Source organism: Saccopteryx bilineata, chromosome 4, assembly GCF_036850765.1.
Source record: "Saccopteryx bilineata isolate mSacBil1 chromosome 4, mSacBil1_pri_phased_curated, whole genome shotgun sequence".
NCBI classification, from domain to species: domain Eukaryota; kingdom Metazoa; phylum Chordata; class Mammalia; order Chiroptera; family Emballonuridae; genus Saccopteryx; species Saccopteryx bilineata.
In genome coordinates, this window is record NC_089493.1 from 136,244,619 (window position 1) to 136,271,087 (window position 26,469).

A 26,469-nucleotide genomic window follows, 5' to 3' on the forward strand; every position below is an offset into this window, starting at 1 on the left:
GGCAGTTTGATTTTCAGTTTTATGAGGAATCTCCATACTGTTTTCCACAGTGGCTGCACCAGTCTGCATTCCCACCAGCAGTGCAGGAGGGTTCCCTTTTCTCCACATCCTCGCCAGCACTTATTCTGTGTTGTTTTGTTGATGAGCACCATTCTGACTGGTATGAGGTGATATCCCATTGTGGTTTTATATTTGCATTTCTCTAATGATTAGTGATGTTGAGCATCTTTTCATATGCCTATTGGCCATCTGTATGTCCTCTTTGGAGAAGTGTCTATTCATCTCTTTTACCCATTTTTGGATTGGATTGTTTGTCTTTCTAGTGTTGAGATTTACAAGTTCTTTATAAATTTTGGTTATTAACCCCTTATCAGAAGTATTGTCAAATATGTTCTCCCATTGTGTAGTTTGTCTTTTTATTCTGTTCTTGTTGTCTTTAGCTGTGCAAAAGCTTTTTAGTTTGATATAGTCCCATTTGTTTATCCTGTCTTTTATTTCACTTCCCCTTGGAGATAAATCATCAAATATATTGCTCCGAGAGATGTTGGAGAGCTTACTGCCTATGTTTTCTTCTAAGATGCTTATGGTTTCACGGCCTACATTTAAGTCTTTTATCCATTTTGAGTTTATTTTTGTGAGTGGTGTAAGCTGGTGATCTAGTTTCATTTTTTTGCAGGTAGCTGTCCAATTTTCCCAACACCATTTGTTAAAGAGGCTGTCTTTACTCCATTGTATTTCCTTACCTCCTTTGTCAAAAATCAGTTGTCCATAGAACTGTGGGTTTATTTCTGGGTTCTCTGTTCTGTTCCATTGATCTGTATGCCTGTTCTTATTCCAGTACCAGGCTGTTTTGAGTACAGTGGCCTTATAATATAACTAGATATCCGGAAGTGTGATACTTCCCACTTTTTTCTTCCTTTTCCAGATTGCTGAGGCCATTCGTGTTCTCTTTTGGTTCCATGTAAATTTTTGGATTATGTGGTCTATATCTTTGAAGTATGTCATTGGTATTTTAATTGGTATTGCATTGAATTTATAGATTGCTTTGGGTAATATAGACATTTTAATGATGTTTATTCTTCCTAACCATGAGCACGGTATATGCTTCCACTTGTTTGTATCTTCCTTGATTTCTTTTATCAGTGCTTTGTAATTTTCTGAGTACAAGTCTTTAGTCTCCTTGGTTAAGTTTATTCCTAGGTACTTTATTTTTTTGTTAGTAATTGTGAAGGGGATTGTTTCCTTAATTTCTCTTTCTGACTGTTCATTGTTGGCGTATAAAAATGCCTCTGATTTCTGAGTATTGATTTTATATCCTGCCACATTGCTGAATTCATTTATCAGGTCCAGTAGCTTTTTGACTGAGACTTTAGGGTTTTCTATATACAATATCATATCATCTGCAAATAATGATAGTTTTACTTCTTCTTTTCCAACTTGAATGCCTTTTATAATATTTCTTCTTCTTGTCTGATTGCTGTGGCTAGGACTTCCAGGACCATGTTAAATAAGAGTGATGAAAGGGGGCACCCCTGCCTTGTTCCTGATCTTAAGGGTATTGCTTTTAATTTTTGCCCATTGAGTATGAGGATGGCTGTGGATTTCTCATACATGGCTTTTATCATGTTGAGGTATGTGCCCTGTATTCCCACTTTACTGAGAGTTTTGATCATGAATGCGTGCTGGATTTTATCAAATGCTTTTTCTGCATCTATTGAAATTATCATATGGTTTTTCTCCTTCTTTTTGTTTATGTGATGAATCATATTGATTGATTTACGAATATTGTACCAGCCTTGCCTCCTCAGAATAAATCCCATTTGATCATGGTGTATGATTTTTTCCATATATTGTTGGATCCAGTTTGCTAATATTTTGTTGAGGATTTTAGCATCTATATTCATCAGAGATATTGGCCTGTAATTTTCTTTCTTTGTGTTGTCTTTGCCTGGTTTTGGAATCAGAATTATGCTTGCCTCATAAAAGGAGCTTGGAAGTCTTCCTTCCTCTTGCATTTTTTGAAATAGTTTGAGAAGGATAGGAGTTAGTTCTTCTTTGAATATTTGGTAGAATTCACAAGTGAAGCCATCAGGCCCGGACTTTTCTTTGTTGGGAGTTTTTTGATAACTGTTTCGATCTCATTTGTTGTAATCGGTCTGTTTAGGTTTTCTGATTCTTCCAGATTGATTTTTGGAAGATTGTATGTTTCGAGGAATTTGTCCATTTCATCTAGGTTGTCTAGTTTTTTGGCATACAGTTCTTCATAGTATTTTCTTACAATATTTTGTATTTCTGTTGTGTCAGTTGTTATTTCTCCTCTCTCATTTCTAATTTTATTTATTTGAGTCCTCTCTCTCTTTTTCTTGGTGAGTCTACTTAAAGGTTCATCAATCTTGTTTACCTTTTCAAAGAACCAGCTCCTAGTTTCATTGATCCTCTGTATTGTTTCTTTAGCCTTTATGTCATTTATTTCTGCTCTGATCTTTATTATTTCCTTCCTTCTACTACATTTGGGCTTTACTTGCTGTTCTTTTTCTAATTCTTTTTTCTTTCTTTCTTTCTTTCTTTCTTTCTTTCTTTCTTTCTTTCTTTCTTTCTTTCTTTCTTTCTTTTCTTTCCTTTCTTTATTTCTTTATTTCTTTATTTCATTTTTTTGAAGCCAGAAATGGGGAGAGACAGTCAGACTCCCACATGCGCCCGACTGGGATCCACCCAGCACGCCCACCAGGGGGCGATGCTCTGCCCCTCCGGGGCGTCGCTCTGCCGCGACCAGAGCCACTCTAGCACCTGGGGTAGAGGCCAAGGAGCCATCCCCAGCGCCCGGGCCATCTTTGCTCCGATGGAGCCTTGGCTGCGGGAGGGGAAGAGAGAGACAGAGAGGAAGGGGGGGGGTGGAGAAGCAAATGGGCGCTTCTCCTATGTGCCCTGGCCGGGAATCGAACCTGGGTTCCCCGCACGCCAGGCCGACGCTCTACCGCTGAGCCAACCGGCCAGGGCCCTTTTTCTAATTCTTTTAGATGCAGGATTAAGTTGTTTATTTGAGCTTTTTCTAGCTTCTGAAAGTGTGCCTGTAGTGCTATGAACTTCCCTCTCAGCACTGCTTTCGCTGTGTCCCATAAATTTTGAGTTGTTGTATGCTCATTGTCATTCGTTTCTAGGAATTTTTTTATTTCTTCTTTGATCTCATTCTTAATCCATTCATTATTTAACAACCTGCTATTTAGTTTCCATGTGTTTGAGAATTTTTGAGCTTTTCTGTTGTGGTTCATTACTAGTTTCATGCTGTTGTGATTGGAGAAAGTGCTTGATATGATTTCAGTCTTCTTAAATTTGTTGAGAGCACTTTTGTGCCCTAACATGTGGTCTATCCTAGAGAATGTACCATGATCACTTGAAAAGAATGTATATTCTGCTGCTTTAGGGTGAAAGGTTCTGAAGATATCTATTAAATCGAGTTGATCTAGCGTTTCCAATAAGTCTACTGTTTCTTTGTTAATTTTCTTTCTTGAGGATCTATCTAGTGATGTTAGTGGGGTATTGAAATCCCCTACTATTATAGTATTGCTGTTGATCTCGCCCTTTAAATCCATCAAAGTCTGCTTTATATATTTGGGTGCTCCTATATTAGGTGCATAGATACTAATAATAGTTATATCTTCCTGTTGGATTACTCCCTTTATCATTATGTAGTGGCCTTCTTTATCTCTTACTATACCCTTTGTTTTAAAGTCCAATTTGTCTGATATAAGTATTGCTACCCCAGCTTTTTTTTCATTTCTGTTTGCATGAAATGTTTTTTTCCATCCTTTTACCTTCAATCTATGTGTGTCTTTTGTTCTAAGGTATGTCTCTTGTAGACAACATATGTATGGGTCCTGTTTTTTTATCCACGCAGCTACCCTATGTCTTTTCATTGGATCATTTAATCCATTTACATTTAAGGTTATTATTGATATGTAGTTGTTTATTGCCATTTTCTTCTTTAAAGGTGTATTCCTTTTTTGCTATATTCTTTTCGCACTTTGATCTGTTTACAACAGGCCCCTTAACATTTCCTGCAGCATTGGTTTGGTTGTAATGAATTCCTTGAGTTGTTTTTTGTCTGGGAAGCTTTTTATTTCTCCTTCGATTTTAAATGATAGCCTTGCTGTATAAAGTAGTCTTGTTTGTAGGTTCTTGTTCTGCATTACTTTGAATATTTCTTGCCATTCCCTTCTGTCCTCAAGTGTTTCTGTTGAGAAGTCGGATGTCATCCTTATGGGGGCTCCTTTGTAGGTGATAACTTTTTTTTCTCTTGCAGCTTTTAATATTTTCTCTTTATCGCTTAGCTTTGGTATTTTAATTATGATGTGTCTTGGTGTAGGTTTCTTTGGGTTTCTCTTTAATGGAGTCCTCTGTGCTTCTTGGACTTGTGAGAGTATCTCTTACATTAATTTAGGGAAGTTTTCAGCTTTGATATGATTGAACAAAGTCTCTATTTCTTGTTCTTTTTCTTCTTCTTCAGGAACCCCTATGATGCAGATGTTATTTCTCTTCATAGTGTCACAGAGATCTCTAAGAGTTTCCTCTGACTTTTTGAGTCTCTTTTCTCTTTTCTTCTCTGCTTTCATGCTTTCATTCCAGTTGTCCTCTAACTCGCTGATTCGATCCTCTGCTCTATCCTGTTTTTAATTCCTTCCATTTTCGTCTTTATTTCTGATATTGTATTTGTCATCTCCGACTGATTTATACTTGCTTTTTTATACTTGCTATTTCTTTATTTAGGTGTTTATAATGACCATCCATTGTTGTTCTAAGATCCCTAAGCATCCTTACAATCCTTATTTTCAACTCCACATCTGGAAGTTTGATTATTTCCATATCACCCAGTTCATCTCTCTCTCTCTCTTTTTTTTTTTTTTTTTTTTTTTTTTTTTTGTATTTTTCTGAAGCTGGAAACGGGGAGAGACAGTCAGACAGACTCCCGCATGCGCCCAACCGGGATCCACCCGGCACGCCCACCAGAGGCAATGCTCTGCCCATCAGGGGGTGGTGCTCTGCCCCTCCAGGGTGTCCTTCTGCCGCAACCAGAGCCACTCTAGCGCCTGGGGCAGAGGCCAAGGATCCATCCCCAGCACCCGGGCCATCTTTACTCCAGTGGAACCTTGGCTGTGGGAGGGGAAGAGAGAGACAGAGATGAAGGGGGGGTGGAGAAGCAATTGGGCGCTTGTCCTATGTGCCCTGGCCGGGAATCTAATCTGGGTCCCCCACACGCTAGGCTGACGCTCTACCTCTGAGCCAACCGGCCAGGGCCTCAGTTCATCTCTTGAAGGTGTCTCTTGTGGTTTCATTTGGATTGCACTTCTTTGTCTTCTCATTGTCTGTTTTTGGGTGTTTTATTTTAGAGTTGGTTGAGTCTAGGCTTGGTGTTGTCTGCCTCCAGTTTTCAGTTGTGTTATTTCTAGGTCTTCTTGGGTTGGTATCAGCTGTTATCTGTAATCCACTTTTGGATTTGGGAAGTTTTGAAGTCTTTATTTGTTTGTTTTCTTAACAGGTGATAGTCTTGTTTACTGATCTCAGCAGGGGCCTTTTTTGAAACTGTATCCAGGAATGCGATGGGTGTAACCTGAGACTCTGAAGGCCTCTTTAGCCAGCTAATCTCCCTGGGGGCAGGGTGTTTTCTCAGCTTCAGTAGGGGGAGGTGTATCTCTGATCTCCATGGATACCTGAGTTACTGCCCCTCCTCCCCACTTCTTGTTTTCAGCTGTGTCTTGTTGCGCTGATTGGAGCTGGACAGATGTCTGGAGATCTCTGATCTGGAAGCACTTCAGCTCTGTTTTGTGAAAGGTTCAGTCCTTCCCCCAGCTATGGCCGCCTCCAGCACGGATGAGTCAGTTTTTTTATTTCGTTTCCTGCATTCCTTAGCCCCTTACAGTCTGTACCTCTCCCTGTCCTTTCCACTTGGGAGATAAGCTGGTCTTTTCAACACACCTTGCTCCCTGTTCACCAGGCAAGTGGCTGTGAGCAGTAGTTTCTGCTCTTTTCCCTGTGTGAGATCCTCTCTGGGCTCTCAGCCTCACCCCGCCCCCGTTCCTGTAAGCAGAGGAGATTCAGGCGCTCTCTACCAGGATTGTTGTGGCTTCTTCTTTGCTCCTTGGTTTTTGAGAGCTGTTCTTGCAGTTCAGAGTTGGTTTTTCATGCTGATTTTTCCTAAATTGATTTGTATTCCAGTTTGGTGGTGAGAGCTGGGCGTCTGTGCGTGCGCCTACTTAGCTGCCATCTTTTTCCCTCTGGAATTGTTTTCTTTCAAATTATTCTTAGACAGTAGTACAGTTGATTTGTTTATATTAAGCTTGTATCCAGGTACCATTTCTTTGACCCGTGAGTTATTTACAAGTGTGATGATTAGTTTCCAAATATTTGTGAAATTCTTAGTTTTTCCTTATTGTTGATTTCTAAATTAGTTGTGGTCAGACAACGTCTGATTTCAGTCCTTTTAAACCTACTAAGACTTGTTTTATGACCCAGCTGATGTTCTATCCTGGAGAATGTTCTACGTGCACTTGAAAAGATAGTCAGCTGTGGTTGGGCAGAATGTTCTGTTGAAGTCAGGTCAAGTAGCTTGATAGCCTGTGTCCTTGCTGATTTTCTGTTCCAATAGTTCTTTCATCAGTTATTGAGAGTGGAATATCGAGTCCCCACCTATTGTTAAATTTCCTGTTTTTCCCTTAAATTCTGTGACATGAATATTTTTTTTAACAACACCCCTGCCATCCTCCCCAAAAAACCCAAACATTAAAAAGGAAATGAAGAAAGCCAACTGGGAAATCATGGTTGAGAAAATATGGCTCAGTGAACAAGCAGTCACTTAATTATTAGTCAGAAAGGCTTAAACTTTCTGTGTCAGTAGAAAATTACCTAGTTATAAATTTTGACATTTTATTTATAGTAAGGAAATAATGGTAAATCCAGGAAAACTTAATGAAACTCATGTTCTTCATATTTAAAAGCTATGTTGCTCAACCTTTTAACAGCAATCAAATATTTACTAATATACTATGTTCTGAACATAGTGCTAACAAGGTGATAGATGAAAAAGAAATAGTTTCTGACCTCAAGTTACTTATTTAGTAATAGAGAAAATAAGGCAAGTAAGTGAATAATTGTATTACACCACATAAAAAAATACTTGCAGGTGGTGTAATAAGTAATTTAATGCTTCAGAAGAAAGAATTTATATCAGTGGTATTCAGGCTGAAGGAATCATTTATATTTTTTTAGTTCTGTCCTTCCTAACATAGAGCTCAGTAAGTATAAATTAGGGGATATTTGAAAATAAATATGAGGTGATAAAATATCCCCGAATTTTTGTGAGAAGAGGAAATCCCATGTGGGTCCTTGTAATGCTGTCTCTGTGTCCGCTTGTTCTTCCTTATGCCTGATCTTAGTCATTCAGTCTCTTTTCTTCCTCTCTGTACTTGTTACCACACATGGTTTTCTTTGGTGTTCTTTCTGAAAGCCTGGCATTGGAAGGGGTTACTGTTTCCTACTGAAAACAAAGCATTTTGGTGTTAAGCGTTTCTACCTGCTAATTATTAGAGGAATAGAAACAACAACAATAAGCATTTAGTATTTATTGTGGCCTTAGTATGTACTAGACACTTAAATGTAATGCCTCACTTAATTTTATAATACTACCTTACTACTAACACCCCTGTATTTCAAGTATAGCACTGAAAGGTTTCAAGGATTCCTAGGGAATGGCAGAGCTAGAAATCTGTCCTTAAAATAAAGCCTATACTTTAAGCTCTGTACTTAAGCTCTTGTTCCATACTGTCTCTAAAATAGATAAACAGAAGGTACTATAGATACAAATAGCAAAATTGGCATTACAAAACTTGTAAGACTTTTGTATTAATGGTCCTGTCTCTTGGACTCTTTCCCCAGTGGTAAAAAGGATGAGTTTTTATGTTCTGCCCTCTATTTTAGTAATTGGAGTTCTAGTCTTTCCCTATGATATACATATTTATTATCAAAGCAGTATTGTAGAAAAAATGAAAAGTGAAATACCAACTTTTTTTTTTTGGTGACAGAGGAACAGAGAGGGACAGACAGACAAGAAGAAAAGGGGGAGAAATGAGAAGCATCATTTCTTTGTGCGGCACCTTAGTTGTTCATTGATTGTTTTCTCATATGAGCCTTGATGGGGGGGAGGCTACAGCAGACCAAGTGACCCCTTGTTCAAGCCAGCGACCTTGGGTTCAAGCTGGTGAGCCTTGTTCAAACCAGATGAGCACGCGCTCAAGATGAGGACCTTGGAGTTTCAAACCTGGGTCCTTCGTGTCCCAGTCCGACGCTCTATCCACTGCGCGACCACCTGGTCAGGCTGAAATACCAACCTAATCTCAGCACTAACAGGTTGTTAAATTTCTTATCAGTCATTTGGTCCTACTGGTGTATAAGATTTATTTTTTATAAGATTTATTGGTATATAAGATTTATTTTTTAATGGAGAATAACTTTCTTTTTTATTACAGTTTGCATTTAACACTATAATAGTTTTAGGTGTCTATATCACAGCAAATAAACATTCATAATAGGTTACAAAGTGTTTCTTCCAATTCAAGTGTTAGTTATTACAATATTATTAACTATATTTCCTATGCTATATTTTATTCATATCTCCCTGACTATTTCATAACTACTATTCAGTAATTCTTAATCCCACCACTTTATTTCATCCCACCTTCTCTAATACTCCTTCTTTCTGGTCTCCAGTTTGATCTCTGTATCTATGAATCTGTTTCAATTTTACCTGTTCATTATAAGGTTTATTTTTAATAGTTTTAGTTATTGTTTACTTAAAATTTATCCTCAGTACATTTAACATGAGAACTATTTTTAATGTGCCTACATGGAAAAGATGTAGGAACCTTTTAATACATAAATAATGAGAATGGTTCTTCTGAAAAAAGATACAATTTTATTCTTCTAAACTATATTAGTGGAGTATCTTTTTCTCCCAGGTTTCAGAGAAGGAGGCATTTTTCTTACTACCAAAAAAGATATATTTGCTTTAGAAAATGTTGAGGTCTGGTGAAAGTTAAACAGAAATTTTTCTAACTTGATTGTTCAGTGGCATTCATTCTAAGTATAAAAACTTCTCCCAGTCATTATGTAGTATGTGGCATTCCAAAAGACCCAGACTTGGCAACTTACTGCCTATATAGCCTAAGACAAAACACTTAATCCAATAGAGCCTCAGTGTCTTTGGCTATAATGAAGATGATACTAATGTTTATATAGCAGAATTCTATTGTGGGCTGTTTTGTATATATTAGGCACCCTGTACCTTATATCTTTTTGTTATCATTACTGTTCTGTATGTATATATATATGTGTGCATGTCTGTTTATACATACCATATACATATATAAAATTGGGGCCCTCGCCTGACCGGGCAGTGGTGCAGTGGAGAGTCGGACTGGGATGCAGAGGACCCAGGTTCAAAACCCCGAGGTCACCAGCTTGAGCGCAGGATCATCTGGCTTGAGCAAAAACAAAACAAAACAAAACAAAAAACTCACCATCTTGGACCCAAGGTCATTGGCTCAAGCAGGGGGTTACTCAGTCTGCTGTAGCTCCAAGGTCAAGGCACATATGAGAAAGCAATCAATGAACAACTAAGGTGTCCCAACAAAAAACTGATGATTGATGCTTCTCATCTCTCTTCGTTCCCGTCCGTCTGTCCCTGTCTATCCCTCTCTCTGACTCTCTCTCTGTCTCTGTAAAAAAAAATAAAATAAAATAAAAAAATTGAGGCCTTGTATATATAGACATGTTTTAATGTGCATGTATAAATATATTGATAAATATATATATATATATTTTTTTTTTTTTTTAAGTGAGGGAAGGAGAGATAGTGAGACAGACTCTCGCGTGTGCCCCAACCAAGATCCATCCACAACCCCCATCTGTGGCCAGTGCTCGAATCAGCTGAGCTAATTTTAGCTCCTGAGGCTGACATGCTCAGACCAACAGAGCTATCTTCTGCTCCCGGCCGACACTCCAATCAGTTGAGCCACTGGCTGCAGGAGAGGGAGAGGAGAGGGAGGGGAAGAGAAGCAAGTGATCACTTCTTTTGTGTGCTCTTACTGGGAATCGAAGTCAGGATATCCATACACCAGGCCGGTGCTCTATACACTGAGGCAACTGGCCAGGGCCTGTGTACATATATGTTTTATATATACTATATACCAGTGGTCCCCAACCTTTTTTGGGCCACGGACTGGTTTAATGTCAGAGAATATTTTCATGGACCAGCCTTTAGGGCGGGACGGATAAATGTATCACATGACTGAGACAAGCGTCAAGAGTGAGTCTTATTTTTTTTCTTCTTCTTCTTCTTTTTTTTTTTTGTATTTTTCTGAAGCTGGAAATGGGGAGAGACAGTCAAACAGACTCCCGCATGCGCCCGACCGGGATCCACCCGGCACGCCCACCAGGGGCGACGCTCTGCCCACCAGGGGGCGATGCTCTGCCCCTCCAGGGTGTCGCTCTGCCGCGACCAGAGCCACTCTAGCACCTGGGGCAGAGGCCAAGGAGCCATCCCCAGCGCCCGGGCCATCTTTGCTCCAATGGAGCCTTGGCTGCGGGAGGGGAAGAGAGAGACAGAGAGGAAGGAGGTAGGGGGTGGAGAAGCAAATAGGCGTTTCTCCTATGTGCTCTGGCCGGGAATTGAACCTGGGTCCCCCGCACGCCAGGCCAACGCTCTACCGCTGAGCCAACCAGCCAGGGCCAAGAGTGAGTCTTAGATGGATGTAACAGGGAATCTGGTCATTTTTTAAAAATAAAACATCATTCAGACTTAAATATAAATAAAATGGAAATAATGTAAGTTATTTATTCTTTCTTTGCGGACCAGTACCAAATGGCCCACAGACCAGTACTGGTCCACAGCCCGGGAGTTGGGGACCACTGCTATATACCATATTTCCCCATGTAAAAGACACATTCTTTTCTAAAAAATTTGTGGTCTAAAAAATGGGTGTATCTTATACAGTGGTTGTAGATTTTTTTTAATTGCAATTCTCACTTTTTCGTGCAGATGAGGAGTTTTATGAATTTTATGATGAATAAAACTTGAGTTCAATAACTTTATGTAATACATTTTTTACATAAGGTGCGTCTTATACATGGGAGCACCTTATACATGGGGAAATATGGTATATAGTTTTGATGCTTTCTTCACAAACTTTGTTTCTATCTAGATTTACCATAATTGCCCTACTATATAATTAAAACACTGAAATTTACATTTTTATATATGCCCTTATACAGTAAATGTTTATATAATTATACATAGATAAAATGTATGCATGCCTGTATGTGCATATACACATACTTTATATATGCAGAGTCTATCTTACTATATCTCCCCTCCTTAAAAATTTTTTATACTTAAAAAAAACTTTTTTAACATAAGTCCAATGGCATTATATTTATATGCAGATATATATATATGTATATGTTATAGTTACTGTTTTGAATTTGCTTTTCTCACAACAGTTGATATAAGAGAATTTCTTCATATTAACATATTTTAAAACCTTTGTTTTTAGTGTTTTTTTATTGTTTGTTTTGTTGTATGGTTAGTATTTCTCTTCTATTGCTCAACTCTGTTGTTTTCTTGCTAGATCAGTGACATAATACTGTATTAATTTAAGGTGCACATGATATATGTACACATAGATATTGTGAAATGATTACTGTAGTAAGTTCACTTAACATCCATTATCTCACACAATTACAACTTTTTTTTCTGTTGGAAACTTTTAAGATCTATTCTTGTAGCAGCTTTTTAAATATACAATACAGTATTGTTAACTATAGTCTCCATGCTGTGTATTATATCTCCAGGACTTATTTTTCTTATAACTGGAAGTTTTTGCCTTTTGACCACATTTATCCATTTTACTCTACCCTCTACCCCCCACAACTGTCAACAACCAAGCTGTTCTTCTGTTTTTATGAGTTTGGTTTTTTTAGATGCCCACAAATAAGTGAGATCTATATATATTATTTGTCTTTCTCTGTCACACTTATTTCACTTAGCGTAATGCCCGCAGGGTCCATCTTTGCTGTGGCTAATGTTAGGATTTCTTCTTTTCTTGTCGCTGAATAATGTTTCGTGTGTGTGTGTGTGTGTGTGTGTGTGTGTGTGTGTGTGTGTGTTCCAGATCCTCTTTATTCATCTATTGACAGACAGGTTATTTTTATATCTTTTTATAAAAATTTTTTTTAAAATTTGTTCATTTTAGAGAGGTGGAGGGAGAGGGAGAAGGTCAGGGAGAGGAGCAGGAAGCATCAACTCCCATATGTGCCTTGACCAGGCAAGCCCAGGGCTTCAGACTGGCCACCTCAGTGTTCCAGGTCGATGCTTTATCCACTGTGCCACCACAGGCCAGGCCTGTTTTTATACCTTAACTATTGTTAATAATGCTACAGTTAACATGGGAGTACATATATCTCTTTGAGATCCTGTTTTTATTTCCTTTGGGTATATACCCAGAGGTGGGATTACTGGATCATATGATAGTTATGTTTTTAATTTTTTTATTTTTTAAAAATTTTTTATTATTTTATTTTTTTATAGTGACAGAGAGAGAGTCAGAGAGGGATAGATAGGGACAGACAGACAGGAATGCAGAGAGATGAGAAGCATCAGTCATCAGTTTTTCGTTGGGACTCCTTAGTTGTTCATTGATTGCTTTCTCATATGTGCCTTGACCGCAAGACTTCAGCAGACCGAGTAACCCCTTGCTTGAGCCAGCGACTTTGGGTCCAAGCTGATGAGCTTCTTTTTTTTGGCTCAAGCCAGATGAGCCCACGCTCAAGCTGGAAACCTCGGGATCTCGAACCTGGGTCCTTCCGCATCCCAGTCCGACGCTATATTCACTGCGCCACCGCCTGGTCAGGCCGTTTTAAATTTTTTGAGGAAACTCCCCCGTGTTTTTGCATGGTGGCTATACAAAATTTGCATTCCCATCAACACTGTACCAAGGATCCCCTTTTCTCCACATCCTCACCAGCACTTATCTCTTGTCTTTTTGATAGCCATTTTAACAGATATAAGGTGATTTCTCATTTTTATTTTGATTTGCATGTCCCTGATGATTAGTGATATTGAACATCTTTTCATGTACTCTATTGTATATTCTTGGGTCCTTTGACATAAATTAATTGAGGGTAAATGCATGAGTTTATTTCTGAGTTCTCTATTGCTAAACTTTTAAAAGAAATTTTCTTCCTTTTACTATTATAAATAATATTAATACTGTTAATATGTTCCAATGGATTTAAATCTTTAGGCTAGGTCCTGGCCGGTTTGCTCAGTGGATAGTGTGTTGGCCCAGCATACAGATGTACCAGGTTTGATCTCAGGTCATGACATGCATGAGAAGTGACCATGTGCTTCTCTTCCCCTTCCTCTCCCCCTTCTCTCCCTCTTCCCCTCTTCCAGTCAGTGACTTGATTGGTTTGAGCATCAGCCCAGGGCACTGAGGATAGTCAGTTGGTCTGAGCGTCGGCCTCAGGTGCTGAGGATAGCTTGGAGAATCGAGCATTAGCCCCAGAGAGGGTTGCCAGATAGAACCTGGTCAGGGTACATGTGGAATTCTTTCTATCTCCCCTTCTCTCACTTAAAAAAAAAAATTCTTTAGGCTAGATTCCCAGAAATGAGGTTACTGGATAGTTTTTAAGGTTAAGGCTATTTTCATGTTCTTGATGCATGTTGGTTAATTTTTTCTCCAAAAAACAATGCAGTTTAGACAGCAATATGCAGTGTTCCTAAGACCTGTTCCTTCTGTAACATTAGAGGTCTCACATTTTATTTTTAAAAAAGATAATTGAGGCTCTGGCCAGTTTGCTCAGTGGTAGAGCGTCGGCCTGGCGTGTGGATGTCCCAGGTTTGATTCCCGGTCAGGGCACACAGGAGAAGTGCCCATCTGCTTCTCCATCCATCCCCCTCTACCCTCCCTCCCTCTCCCTCTCTCTCTCTCTCTCTCTCTCTCTCTCTCTTTCTCTCTTTCTCCCACCTCCGTCCTGCAGCCATGGCTTGATTGAAGCAAGTTAGCCCTGGGCACTGAGGATGGCTCCATAACCTCCACCTCAGGTGCTAGGAAGAGTTCAGTTGCTGAGCAACAGAGCATCGCCCCTAGTGGGCTTGCCGGGTGGATACCATTTGGGGCACATGTAGGAGTCTGTCTCTGCCTCCCCTTCTCTTACTGAGTTAAAAAGATAACTAAATAAATTTTAAAAAATCAGAATATGCTGCCATTGATGTAGGCTATTTTTTTCAGAAGTTGATGGTGAAGGTAAGGACTCAAATTAGTAAAGTTGAAATTTTATCAGATAAGGCTATTGCAAATGGCAGTTAATTGAGTAAAATTAAGCAATTTCAGAATAAAGGACTAGCACTGCACTTCCCCCCCAACCTTTATTTTTCTTTCTTTTTTTTTTTTTTTAGTTTAACAACTTTTAAAGTGAGATTGATTTAAATTACTTCTGATCTTATTATTTTTTTGTGTGTGAGAGAGAAAGGGATGGACAGACAGACAGGAAGGGAGAGAAATGAGAAGCATTAATTCTTCCTTTCGGTAACTTAGTTGTTTATTGATTGCTTTCTCTTATGTGCCTTGACCAGTGGTCTACAGCAGAGTGAGTGACCCCTTGCTCAAGCCAGCAACCTTTAGGCTTAAGCCAGCAACCATGAGGTCATGTCTATGATTCCATGCTTGGATCATGTCTATGATCCTGATCCCATGCTTAAGCCAGTGACCCCACACTCAAGCCTGATAAGGCCGCACTCAAGCTGGATGAGCCAGCGCTCAGGCCGGCGACCTTGCATTTCAAACCTGAGTCCTCTGCGTCCCACTGCCTGGTCAGGCTATTTCTGATTTTAAACTTGGAATTTAAGCTCTTCTCCCCTGCAAGACTACTGACTTGGGACCATTTTCTTTTTCCTTATCCCCCCTCCCCCCAAATAGAGAGAAAGAGAGAGAGAGAGAGAGACAGATGGTTTATAATATTTTGGTTTGGTAAACCTTTTAAATCTTAGCTACATGCCTTTTGATTGAGGAGCTATTAAGTTAATTTTTTATTTATTTTTAAGTGAGAGAAAGAGACAGTGTAATGCTCGTGGTTGGGGCCAAGCTGGTATACATAGATTCAGGCAGATGGTAGAGAAACTGCAGAGCCAGAAAGTGTTGGGCCATTCCTGTTTAATAGAGTCTTACAATGGTGGACGAGCAAACAGGCATGGGAAAACTGCTTCTCAGGCACCTCACAGTGGCAGGCGGGCAGTTTGCCATCTTCAATCTGCAATCCCCTCTGAGCACCAGCACCCATAGCCTTACATAGACTATCCACACGTATGCACTAATCAAGCAAAGTATTTGCAACCAGTAAACCAGCAAGCAAACCTAATATAGCTTTCCCCCCCACAGACAGGGACAGACAGGCAGGAACGGAGGGAGATGAGAAGCATCAATTCTTTGTTGCGGCACCTTAGTTGTTCATTGATTGCTTTCTTACATGTGCCTTGAAGGGGAAGGGGAGTTCTCCAGCAGAGCAAGTGACCCCTTGCTCAAGCAAGCGACCTTGGGCTCAAGCCAGCGACCATGGGATCATGTATGTGATCCCACTTTCAAGCCGGCAACCTTGCACTCAAGCCAGCAACTTCAGGGTTTTGAACCTGGGTCTTCAGCATCTCAGGCCAACATTCTATCCACTGTGCCACCACCTGATCAGGCCTATAAAGTTAATTTCTAGAGTGGTTTGTGAATAGTTAAAGTGTTTTTCATAGCAGTTTCTCCATTATATGATTAGGCATTTCTTTGTGAGGATAATGAATAGATGGACCTACTTCATAATTCTCATCTCCTAAAGATGCTCACTGCTGGAAAAATAACAGCTGATGCCAACCCAAGAAGACCTAGAAATAACACAACTGAAAATTGGAGGCAGACAACACCAAACCTAGACTCAACCAGCCCTACAAACAACACACCGAAACACACATGAGAAGACAGAGAAGTGCAATCCAAATGAATCCACAAGAGAAATCTCCAGAAAAGGATCTGAGTGATATGGAAATAACCAAACTGCCAGATGCAGAGTTTAGAATAATGATTGTTAGGATGCTTAGGGATCTTAGAACAACAATGGATGGTCATTACAAACACCTAAATAAAGAAATAGCAAATATAAAAAAGGACATTGAAATATTAAAAAAGAATCAGTCGGAGGTGACAAATACAATATCAGAAATGAAGACCACAGTGGAAGGAATTAAAAGCAGGATAGATGAAGCTGAGGATCAAATCAGCGAGTTGGAGGACAAGATGAACAAAGGCACGAAAGTAGTGCAGAAAAAAGAAAAGAGACTCAGAAGGTCTGAGGAAACTGTGAGAGAGCTCTGTGACAACATGAAGAGAAATAACATCGCATCATAGGGGTTCCTAAGAAGAAGAGAAAGAACAAGGGATAGAAACGTTATTCAATCAAATCATAGCTGAAAACTTCCCTAAATTGATGCAAGGAAGGGTCTCACAAGTTCAAGAAGCACAGAGAACTCCATTAAAGAGAAACCCAAAGAAACCTACACCAAGACACATCATAATTAAAATACCAAAGCTAAGCGATAAAGAGAAAATATTAAAAGCTGAAACACTTGAGGCCAGAAGGGAATGGCAAGAAATATTCAAAGTAATGCAGAATAAGAGCCTACAACCAAGACTACTTTATACAGCAAGGCTATCATTTAAAATCGAAGGAGAAATAAAAAGCTTCCCAGACAAAAAAGAAAAACCTCAAGGAATTCATTACAACCAAACCAATGCTGCAGGAAATGTTAAGGGGCCTGTTGTAAACAGATCAAAGTGCGGAAAGAATATAGCAAAAGAGGAATACAGCTTTAAAGAATAAAATGGCAATAAACAACTACATATCAGTAATAACCTTAAATATAAATGGATTAAATGATCCAATCAAAAGACATAGGGTAGCTGCTTGGATAAGAAAACAGGACCCGTACATATGCCGACTACAAGAGACACACCTTAAAACAAAAGATGCACATAGACTGAAGGTAAAAGGTTGGAAAAAATATTTCAAGCAAATGGAAATGAAAAAAAAGTTGGGGTAGCAATACTTAAACTGAAAAATACTCAAACACATGGAAACTAAAAAGCATGTTATTAAATAATGAATGGATTAACAATGAAATCAAAGGAGAAATTAAAAAATTCCTAAAAACAAATGGTAATGAGCAAACAACTCAAAATTTATGGGACACAGCAAAAGCATTCCTGAGAGGGACTGCTGTTCATAGCACTACAGGCATTCCTTAAGACACTTGAAAAAGCTCAAATAAACAACCTAACCCTTTATCTAAGAGAACTAGAAAAAGAACAGCAAGTGAGGCCCAGAGGTAGTGAAGGAAGGAAATAATAAAGATCAGAGCAGAAATAAATGACATCGAAGCTAAAGAAACAATACAGAGGATCAATAAAACCAAGAGCTGGTTCTTTGAAAGGGTAAACAAGATCGATGAACCTTTAACAAGACTCACCAAGAAAAGAAGAGAGGGGACCCAAATAAATAAAATTAGAAATGAGAGTGGAGAAATAACAACCGACACAACAGAAATACAAAATATTGTAAGAAAATACTATGAAGAACTGTATTCCAAAAAAATAAACAACCTAGGTGAAATGGACAAATTCCTTGAAACATATAATCTTCCAAAAATCAATCTGGAAGAATCAGAAAACCTAAACAGACCGATTACAACAAAAGAGATCGAAACAGTTAGCAAAAAGCTCCCAAAAAACAAAACTCCTGGGCCCGATGGCTTCACTTGTGAATTCTACCAAACATTCAAAGAACTAACTCCTGTCCTTCTCAAGCTATTTCAAAAAATTCAGGAGGAAGGAACACTTCCAAGTTTCTTTTATGAGGCGAGCATAATTCTGATTCCAAAACCAGGCAAAGACAACACAAAGAAAGATAATTATAGGCCAATATCCCTGAAGAATTTAGATGCTGAAGTCCTCAACAAAATATTACCAAACCAGATCCAGCAATACATAAAAAAAATCATACATCATGATCAAGTGGGATTTATTCTGGGGAGGCAAGGATAGTACAATATTCATCAATCAATTAATGTGATTCACCACATAAACAAAAGGAAGGAGAAAAACCACATGATAATTTCAATAGATGCAGAAAAAGCATTTGATAAAATCCAGCACCCATTTATGATCAAAACTCTTAGCAAAGTGGGAATACAGGGAACATACCTCAACATGATAAAGGCCATCTATGACAAACCCATAGCCAACATTATAATTAATGGACAAAAATTATAAGCAATTCCCCTAATATCAGGAACAAGGCAAGGGTGCCCCGGTTCACCACTCTTATTCAACAAAGTTCTGGAAGTCCTAGCCACAGCAATCAGACAAGAAGAAGAAAGAAAAGGCATCCAAATTGGAAAAGAAGAAGTAAAACTATCATTAATTGCAGATGATATGGTACTGTATATATACTAGAAAACCCTAAAGTCTCAGTAAAAAAACTACTGGACCTAATAAATGAATTCAGTAAGGTGGCAGGATATAAAATTAATACTCAGAAATCAGAGGCATTTTTATATATGAACAATGAACTGTCAGAAAGAGAAATTAAGAAAACAATCCCCTTCACTATCGCAACAACAAAAAATAAAGTACCTTGGAGTAAATTTAACCAAGGAGATTAAAGAATTGTACTCAGAAAATTATAAAACATTAATAAAAGAAATCAAGGAAGAGACAAACAAGTGGAAGCATATTCTGTGCTCATGGTTAGGCAGAATAAACATCATTAAAATGTTTATATTATCCAAAGCAATTTACAAATTTAATGCAATACCGATTAAAATACCAATGACATACTTCAACGATATAGAACACATATTCCAAAAATTTATATGGAACCAAAAAAGAACACGAATAGCCTCAGCAATCTTGAAAAAGAAGAATAAAGTGGGAGGTATCACACTTCCTGATATCAAGTTATACTACAAGGCCATTGTACTCAAAACAGCTTGGTACTAGCATTAGAACAGGCATATAGATCAATGGAACAGATCAGAGAACCCAGAAATAAACCTTCATCTTTATGGACAATTGATATTTGACAAAGGAGGTAAGAGCATACAGTGGAGTAAAGACAGTCTCTGTAACAAATGGTGTTAGGAAAACTGGACAGCTACCTGCAAAAAAATGAAACTAGACCACCAACTTACACCATGCACAAAAATTAACTCAAAATGGATAAAGGACTTAAATGTAAATCATGAAACCATAAGTATCCTAGAAGAAAACTTAAGCAGTAAGCTCACCAACATCTATCGCAGCAATATCTTTGCTGAATTATCTCCACAGGCAAATGAAATAAAATACAGGATAAACAAATGGGACTATATCAAACTAAAAAGCTTTTGTACAGCTAAAGACAATATGAACAGAATAAAAAGACAAACCACATAATGGGAGAACATATTCGACAATACATCTAATAAGGGATTAATAACAAAAATTTATAAGGAACTTGTAATACTCAACACCAGGAAGACAAACAATCCAATCAAAAAATGGGCACAAGAAACGAATAGACACTTCTCCAAAGAGGACATACAGATGGCCAATAGAGAAATGAAAAAATGTTCATCATCACTAATCATTAGAGAAATGCAGATTAAAAGCATAATGAGATACCACCTTGCACCAATTAGAATGGCGCTCATTGACAAAACAACACATGATAGGTACCGGCGAGGATGTGGAGAAAGGTGAACCCTCCTGCATTGCTGGTGGGAATGCAGACTGGTGCAGCCACTGTGGAAAACAGTATGGAGATTCCTCAAAAAATTAGAAATGGAACTGCCCTTTGACCTAGCCATCCCACTTATAGGAATATATCCCAAGGACACTATATCACCAACTGAAAAAAAGAAATGCACCCCCATGTTTATGGCAGCATTGTTCACAATAGCGAAGATCTGGAAACAGTCCAAGTGTCCGTTAGTGGACGAGTGGATTAAAAAGCAGTGGTACATATATACAATGGAATACTATGGGGCTATGAAAAAGGAGAAATATTACCTTTTGCAACAATATGGAGGGACCTGGAAACTTATTATATTATGTTGAGTGAAATAAGCCAGGCAGAGAAAGAAAAATACCATATGACCTCACTCATTTGAGGAATCCAAGGAATAATGAGAACTGAGGAACGGAATTGAGACAGAGGAGGGATCAAAGGGACTTGAGGAAAAGAGGACAGAGGGAAAGGGGATGATAGGATGGGATAAACCTGAAGGGAAAGGGGGAGGGCTCTGTAGGGAGGGTGCTAAGGAGATGTTGAGGGGAATAGGGAGGAGTGGTATGCATTCGGGGTGACCACAATTAAAAAAAAAACCCAAAACAACAACAAAAAAATAAAGATGCTCACTGCTTTTGAAAGTAGTATCTGCCTCTAACAATTTGTTATTCTGCTTTAGTTATTTGATCATACCTCCTGTCTTATTTTTCTTTTATAACCACAGAGATGGTTGTATTAAAGTGTATGTTCGCTATTATCTTGTTTTAGGTACACCTTACATTTTTAGTCGTATCTTCTGTTTTCTAAATTATATATTAATAATTAAGTTGATATATAGAAAAATGTATCCTTCATAAGAATCAAATAAGAAATATTTGAATATTATTTTATAAAAACAAATACAAAGCTTAGAGTTCCGTGGAAAGTCTTCACAATTTATCTTTCCAGCCCTTTTCTTTGCCATGCACAACTTTAGTTACATGTAATCTAATTCTATGTCTGAGTCTTGTCATGACATTTCCTCTTACAGAATTATTCGTATTCCTCTCCCATTTATCAACAGCAATCCCATCCATACTTCAGATGTCATATTCCTATGTCCCTTCCTAGTCACACAGAACCCACTGTTGCCCTCTTTGGCTACCCAGGCACATGGTTTCTATTTCTTTTGTCAAGCATCGACCTGGAAATGCTGAGGTCGCCGGTTCAAAACCCTGGGCTTGCCTGGTCAAGGCACATATGGGAGTTGATGCTTCCAGCTCCTACCCCCCTTCTCTCTCTCTCTCTGTCTCTCCCTCTCCTCTCTAAAAAAAAAAAATTAATAAATAAAATAAAAATCTATTTCTTCTGTTACACATGTCTTTTTATAGCCAGGTGTTACTTATTTTTATTTTTCTCACAGACTGTGAGCTTCACTGTTTTTATTTCCTTAGTATCAAACAAAAAGTTTTATTCAAAGTTATTGTTCATTAACTGGGCAAAAGTATGTCCCTTGAGGGTACCGAACCTCGGTTTATCCAGGAGCAAACTTATATTCTATAGCTATGAAATTGTTGTAACATAAAGCCTGAAAGAAAAAAGGCTGCTGGGTTCAAGTGTTTCAAATTAGAGTTTTTAGCTCAGTTTTACTGCTGCTAATCTATATGGCCAGTGTTGAAGAAATCCTTACCTGTTTAAAGCAGAACGATGTCAAAGTATTGAGCATTATAGAGCTATCATCTCTTTCTGGTAGAGGTACTGTGTACTTAATAGTCATTTTTGGTCTTTATGTGTAAGCCTTGGAAAGTCAGGATCAAAGTCATGTGCTCGTGATCCTTTTATGAGTATATATGACTTAACAAAACTTTTCACTGTGCATTGTGAAAGTTTCATTTAGGTATAGCTTGTCATAACAATTCAAACAATAAAAAGATATACAAAGCAAAAAGAAGAAATTGTTTTTTCTTTTTTCCTTCTTTTCCAAGTGAGAAGAGGGGAGGTAGACTCCCGCATACACTCTGACCGGGATCCACCCGGCAACCTCCATTTGGGACTGATGATCTGCCCATCTTGGGCCATGCTCGCTACCGAGCTATTTTTAACGCCTGAGGCGGAGGCTCCACAGAACCAGCCTCATCGCCCAGGGCCATGCACTTAAACCAATTGCATGCTGCGGGAGAGGAAAAGAGAGAGGAGGGGAAGGAGTAGAGAAACAGATGGTCACTTCTCCTATGTGCTCTGACTGGGAATTGAACCCAGGACATCCACACCCTGAGCTGATATTCTATCACTGAGTCAATTGGCCAGGGCCAGAATTTTTTCTTTACACTCTTAATATTCCATAATTATTCATAATGATCTTTGTGATAAATAGTTTGATTTGAGTATTTTCATTCTTTTTTCCTATAAATTTTAATTTAGATATAGATCTGAATTTTTAAAAATATAACAGTTATATTATGTGTATATGAATGTATAGAGTGACTTTCTCCATTTGACCATGTTAGTACCTATTGATCTGTCTGCTTTTAACTTCTGTATTTATACTCTTGATATACATCTTGGTAAAATAGTAAAACCTAGCACACTTAACAAGAAAGATACTTCATGTAATCAAGGACTAGCTCCTGAGGTGCTCAAACAAATTAATGTCCGAAAGGTTGGGGTTGTTAGCACAGAGTCTTACCACTGACTTGTTCATGTGAATCCTGTCCTATCTATTTAAAAAATATTTAGCTCTGTCAAGGTAATAAACATTTTCTTCCAGTTGCCTGGCACATGGTTGGTACTCAGTAAATTTGTTGAATGAATGAATGAATGAATGATAAAAAGGCCAGAGAAAGTTAAGTTCTAAATTAAAGAATACAAAGTTTTGATAATGAATCTGTACCTGTGATAATTGGCTGTAGCTGTTGTAATTTAATATACTTTATTTTGTTTGTGCTTTGTATGTATTCCTTGCCTCATTTTATTAGCATTATCTCTGGAAAATTTCATTCTCTCATAAGATGCTGTTTCTTTTCTTTCCAGCATCCAGTGTTGGATGAACCAATAGCAGAAGCTGTCTGTATTATAGCAGATATGGATAAATGGACTGTGCAAGTGGCCAGTAGCCAGAGACGAGTAACAGATAATAAGTTGGGAAAGGAAGTATTGGTTTCCAGTCTTGTTTCCAATCTGCTTCATTCTACTCTTCAACTTTATAAACATAACTTGTCTCCAAATTTTGTAAGTATGTATGAGGCTTGAATTTGAACACTTTAATAGGTGACTAAACTCTATTTACTATGTGCCTACATTAAGCACTGCTGTTAGCTTTTCCATTGTTTTCCTGAAAGAAAGTGTTATGGAATGAGTGTTTGTGTTTCTCTAAAATTCATGTATTGGATCCCTAACCTGCAGAGCATGATATCTGGAGATGGGCCTTTTGGAGCTAATTAGGGTTAATTAGATCACAAGGACAGGGCCCTCATGATAGGATTAGTATCTTTATAAGAAGAAGGAGAGAAATTGCACTCTCTCTACTATGTGAATACATAAGGTAGGGGTCCCCAAACTATGGCCCGCAGGCCGCATGTGGTCCCGTGAGGCCTTTTATCTGGCCCTCGCCGCACTTCTGGAAGGGGCACCTCTTTCATTGGTGGTCAGTGAGAGGAGCACAGGATGCATCCACATCCTGTTCTGGAGTACTGTATGTGGCGGCGCTGCAAAACACAGCGTCGCTCACGTACAGTACTACTTTGGGTGACACGGGGACGCATGTGTCACGGCTCTGGAAGCGGGTCATATCACTTGTTAGGGTAGCAGTGACAAATATGGAACCGGACATTGACCATCTCATTAGCCAAAAGCAGGCCCATAGTTCCCATTGAAATACTGGTCAGTTTGTTGATTTAAATTACTTGTTCTTTATTTTAAATATTGTATTTGTTCCCATTTTGTTTTTTACTTTAAAATAAGATATGTGCAGTGTGCATAGGGATTTGTTCATAGTTTTTTTTATAGTCCGGACTCCCCAACGGTCTGAGGGACAGTGAACTGGCCCCCTGTATCAAAAGTTTGGGGACCCCTGACATAAGGAGAAAGCTGCCTCTTAACCAGTAAAAGCATTCTCACTGAAACCCAACTATACAGGCACACTGGTCTCAGACTTCCAGCCTCCAAAGCTGTGAGAAAATAAATTTTCTGTTGTTTAAGGCACTGAGTCTGTGGTATTTTGTTGTGGCAGCCCAGGTCCAGAAAGAAGGGGATGTATAAATGTTTGTATAATATTTTCTATGATTTCAGCAGCCAGAATTTACTGTCTGACTAGTATCATGTAAGGTATGGATATACAATGTCCCTAAGCTTTGTGCAGAATGCCAGTGCATTCTGGACCTTCATTGGTATGTCAGGACTTGAATGATTCCCCTTCATAATACTGGTAACGTCTTACCAAAGACAACATTTCCAACTTACAAGGTTCTTTTTCTTCTTAGGAGAACTATAATATGGCATAGTTAAAAACCTCTGTAGATCGACAAGATAAAGGCCATATATAACAAACCCACAACTAACATACTCAGTGGTGAAAGACTGCAGATTTACCCCTAAAATGAGGGATAAGACATGGATGCCCACTTTCCCCACTTGTATTCAACGTAGTAAGTCCTAGGCAAGAAAAAAGGCATTTGAATTGGAAAGGTGGAAGTAAAATTATCTCTGTAGTTCACATGCTCTTATATGTAGGAAATGTAGATTCCACAAAAAACACTGAGCCTGACCAGACGGTGGCACAGTGGATAGAGCGTCGGACTGGGATGTGGAAGACTCAGGTTCGAGACCCCGAGATTGCCAGCTTGAGCATGGGCTCATCTGGTTTGAGCAAAAATTCACCAGCTTGGACCCAAGGTCGCTGGCTCAAGCAAGGGGTTACTCGGTCTGCTGAGGGCCCGCGGTCAAGGCACATATGAGAAAGCTATCAATGAACAACTAAGGTGTCGCAGTGCGCAACGAAAAACTAATGATTGATGCTTCTCATCTCTCTGTTCCTGTCTGTCTGTCCCTGTCTATCCCTCACTCTGATTCTCTCTCTGTCTCTGTAAAAAAATAAAAAAATAAATTAAATTAAATTAAATTTTAAAAAAAGAGCAAAGAAAAGAAAAATAAAAAACAAAACAAAACACTGATAGACCTGATAAATGAATTCAGCAAAGTCTCAAGATACAAAATCAGCATCCAAAGATGTTTGCATTTCGCCTGACCAGGTGGTGATGCAGTGGATGGAGCATCAGACTGGAATGCGGAGGACCCAGGTTAGAAACCTCAAGGTCGCCGGCTTGAGTGTGGGCTCATCTGCCTTGAGCGTGGGGTCACTGGTTTGAGCGTGGGATCATAGACATGACCCCATGGTTGCTGGCTTAAGCCCAAAGGTTGCTGACTTGAGCCCAAAGTCGCTGGCTTGAGCAAGGGATTACTCCGTCTGCTGTAGTCCCCGGTTAAGGCACATATGAGAAAGCAATCAACAAACAACTAAGATGCCGCAACAAAGAATTGATGCTTCTCATCTCTCTCCTTCCTGTCTGCCCTTCTCTCTGACTCTCTCTGTCTCTGTCAAAAAAAAAAAAAATAGTTGCATATCAGCAACTATTTCAGATTGAAAATGAAATGAAAAAAGCACTCACAATTCATCAAAAGAATAAAATACTGAGACATGAATTTAGCTAAGGAGGCAAGAGACTTTTACACTGAAAACACAAAACATTCCCAGAATTAAAGATATAAATCAATGGAAAGACACATTGTATGTTATGGATGAGAAGACTTACTCTTATGATGATGACTGTGCTCTACAGAGTGATCTATTCCACTGCAGTCCCTATCAATAATTCCACTGACTTTTTTTTTTAAAGAAATAGACCCATCCTAAAATGTGTGTGACATCTCAAGGGACCCTGAAAGTACCAAAACAATCTTGAAAAGAATAAAGTAGAAAAACTCATACCTCCTTATTTCAAGACTTACTACAAAGTAATAGCAATCAAAACAGTGTGGTACTGACATAAGGACAGATAAATAGACAAATAGAATATAATAAACAGCCCCAAAATAAACCCTTACATATACAGTTAACTGGTTTTTGCCAAGGGAGACTTTTCAAAAGATGACGACAAAGGACACTTTTCAACAACTCATGCTGAGAAAACTGGATAGCCACATGAAAAAGAATGAAGTTGAATCCTTAACTTATACCATACACAAAAATGAACTCAAAGTTAAGTCTAAACTTGAATAAACCTAAATTTAAGTGCTAAAACTAGAAAACTCCGAGGAAAACATAGGGGATAATCTTCATGAAATTGGATGTGACAGTGATTTCTGGAATTTGACAACAAAAACACTGGCAAAAAAAGTAAAAAATAGATGAGTTGGACTTGATCAAATTGAAAACTTTTTTGTATTAAAGGATACTCACTATCAACAGAGTAAAAAGGTGACCCATGAAATAGGAGAAAATATTTGGAAATTATATATCTGAAGAGATTGATATCCAGAATATATAGGGATCTCCAACAATTCAACAATGACAAAGGAACAAGT

General features: G+C 38.6%; 1 protein-coding gene across 2 annotated transcripts in view; it reads left to right on the forward strand.

Annotated features, from left to right (window-relative positions):
- Nucleotides 1-26,469, forward strand: part of FNIP1 (folliculin interacting protein 1) — a 195,481-nt gene that overhangs the window by 160,146 nt on the left and 8,866 nt on the right. For both annotated transcript variants that reach the window (XM_066278448.1, XM_066278449.1), the window contains one exon: nucleotides 22,921-23,118. In XM_066278448.1, the coding sequence (XP_066134545.1) occupies nucleotides 22,921-23,118 (198 nt within the window). The remainder of the gene's footprint in view (nucleotides 1-22,920; nucleotides 23,119-26,469) is intronic.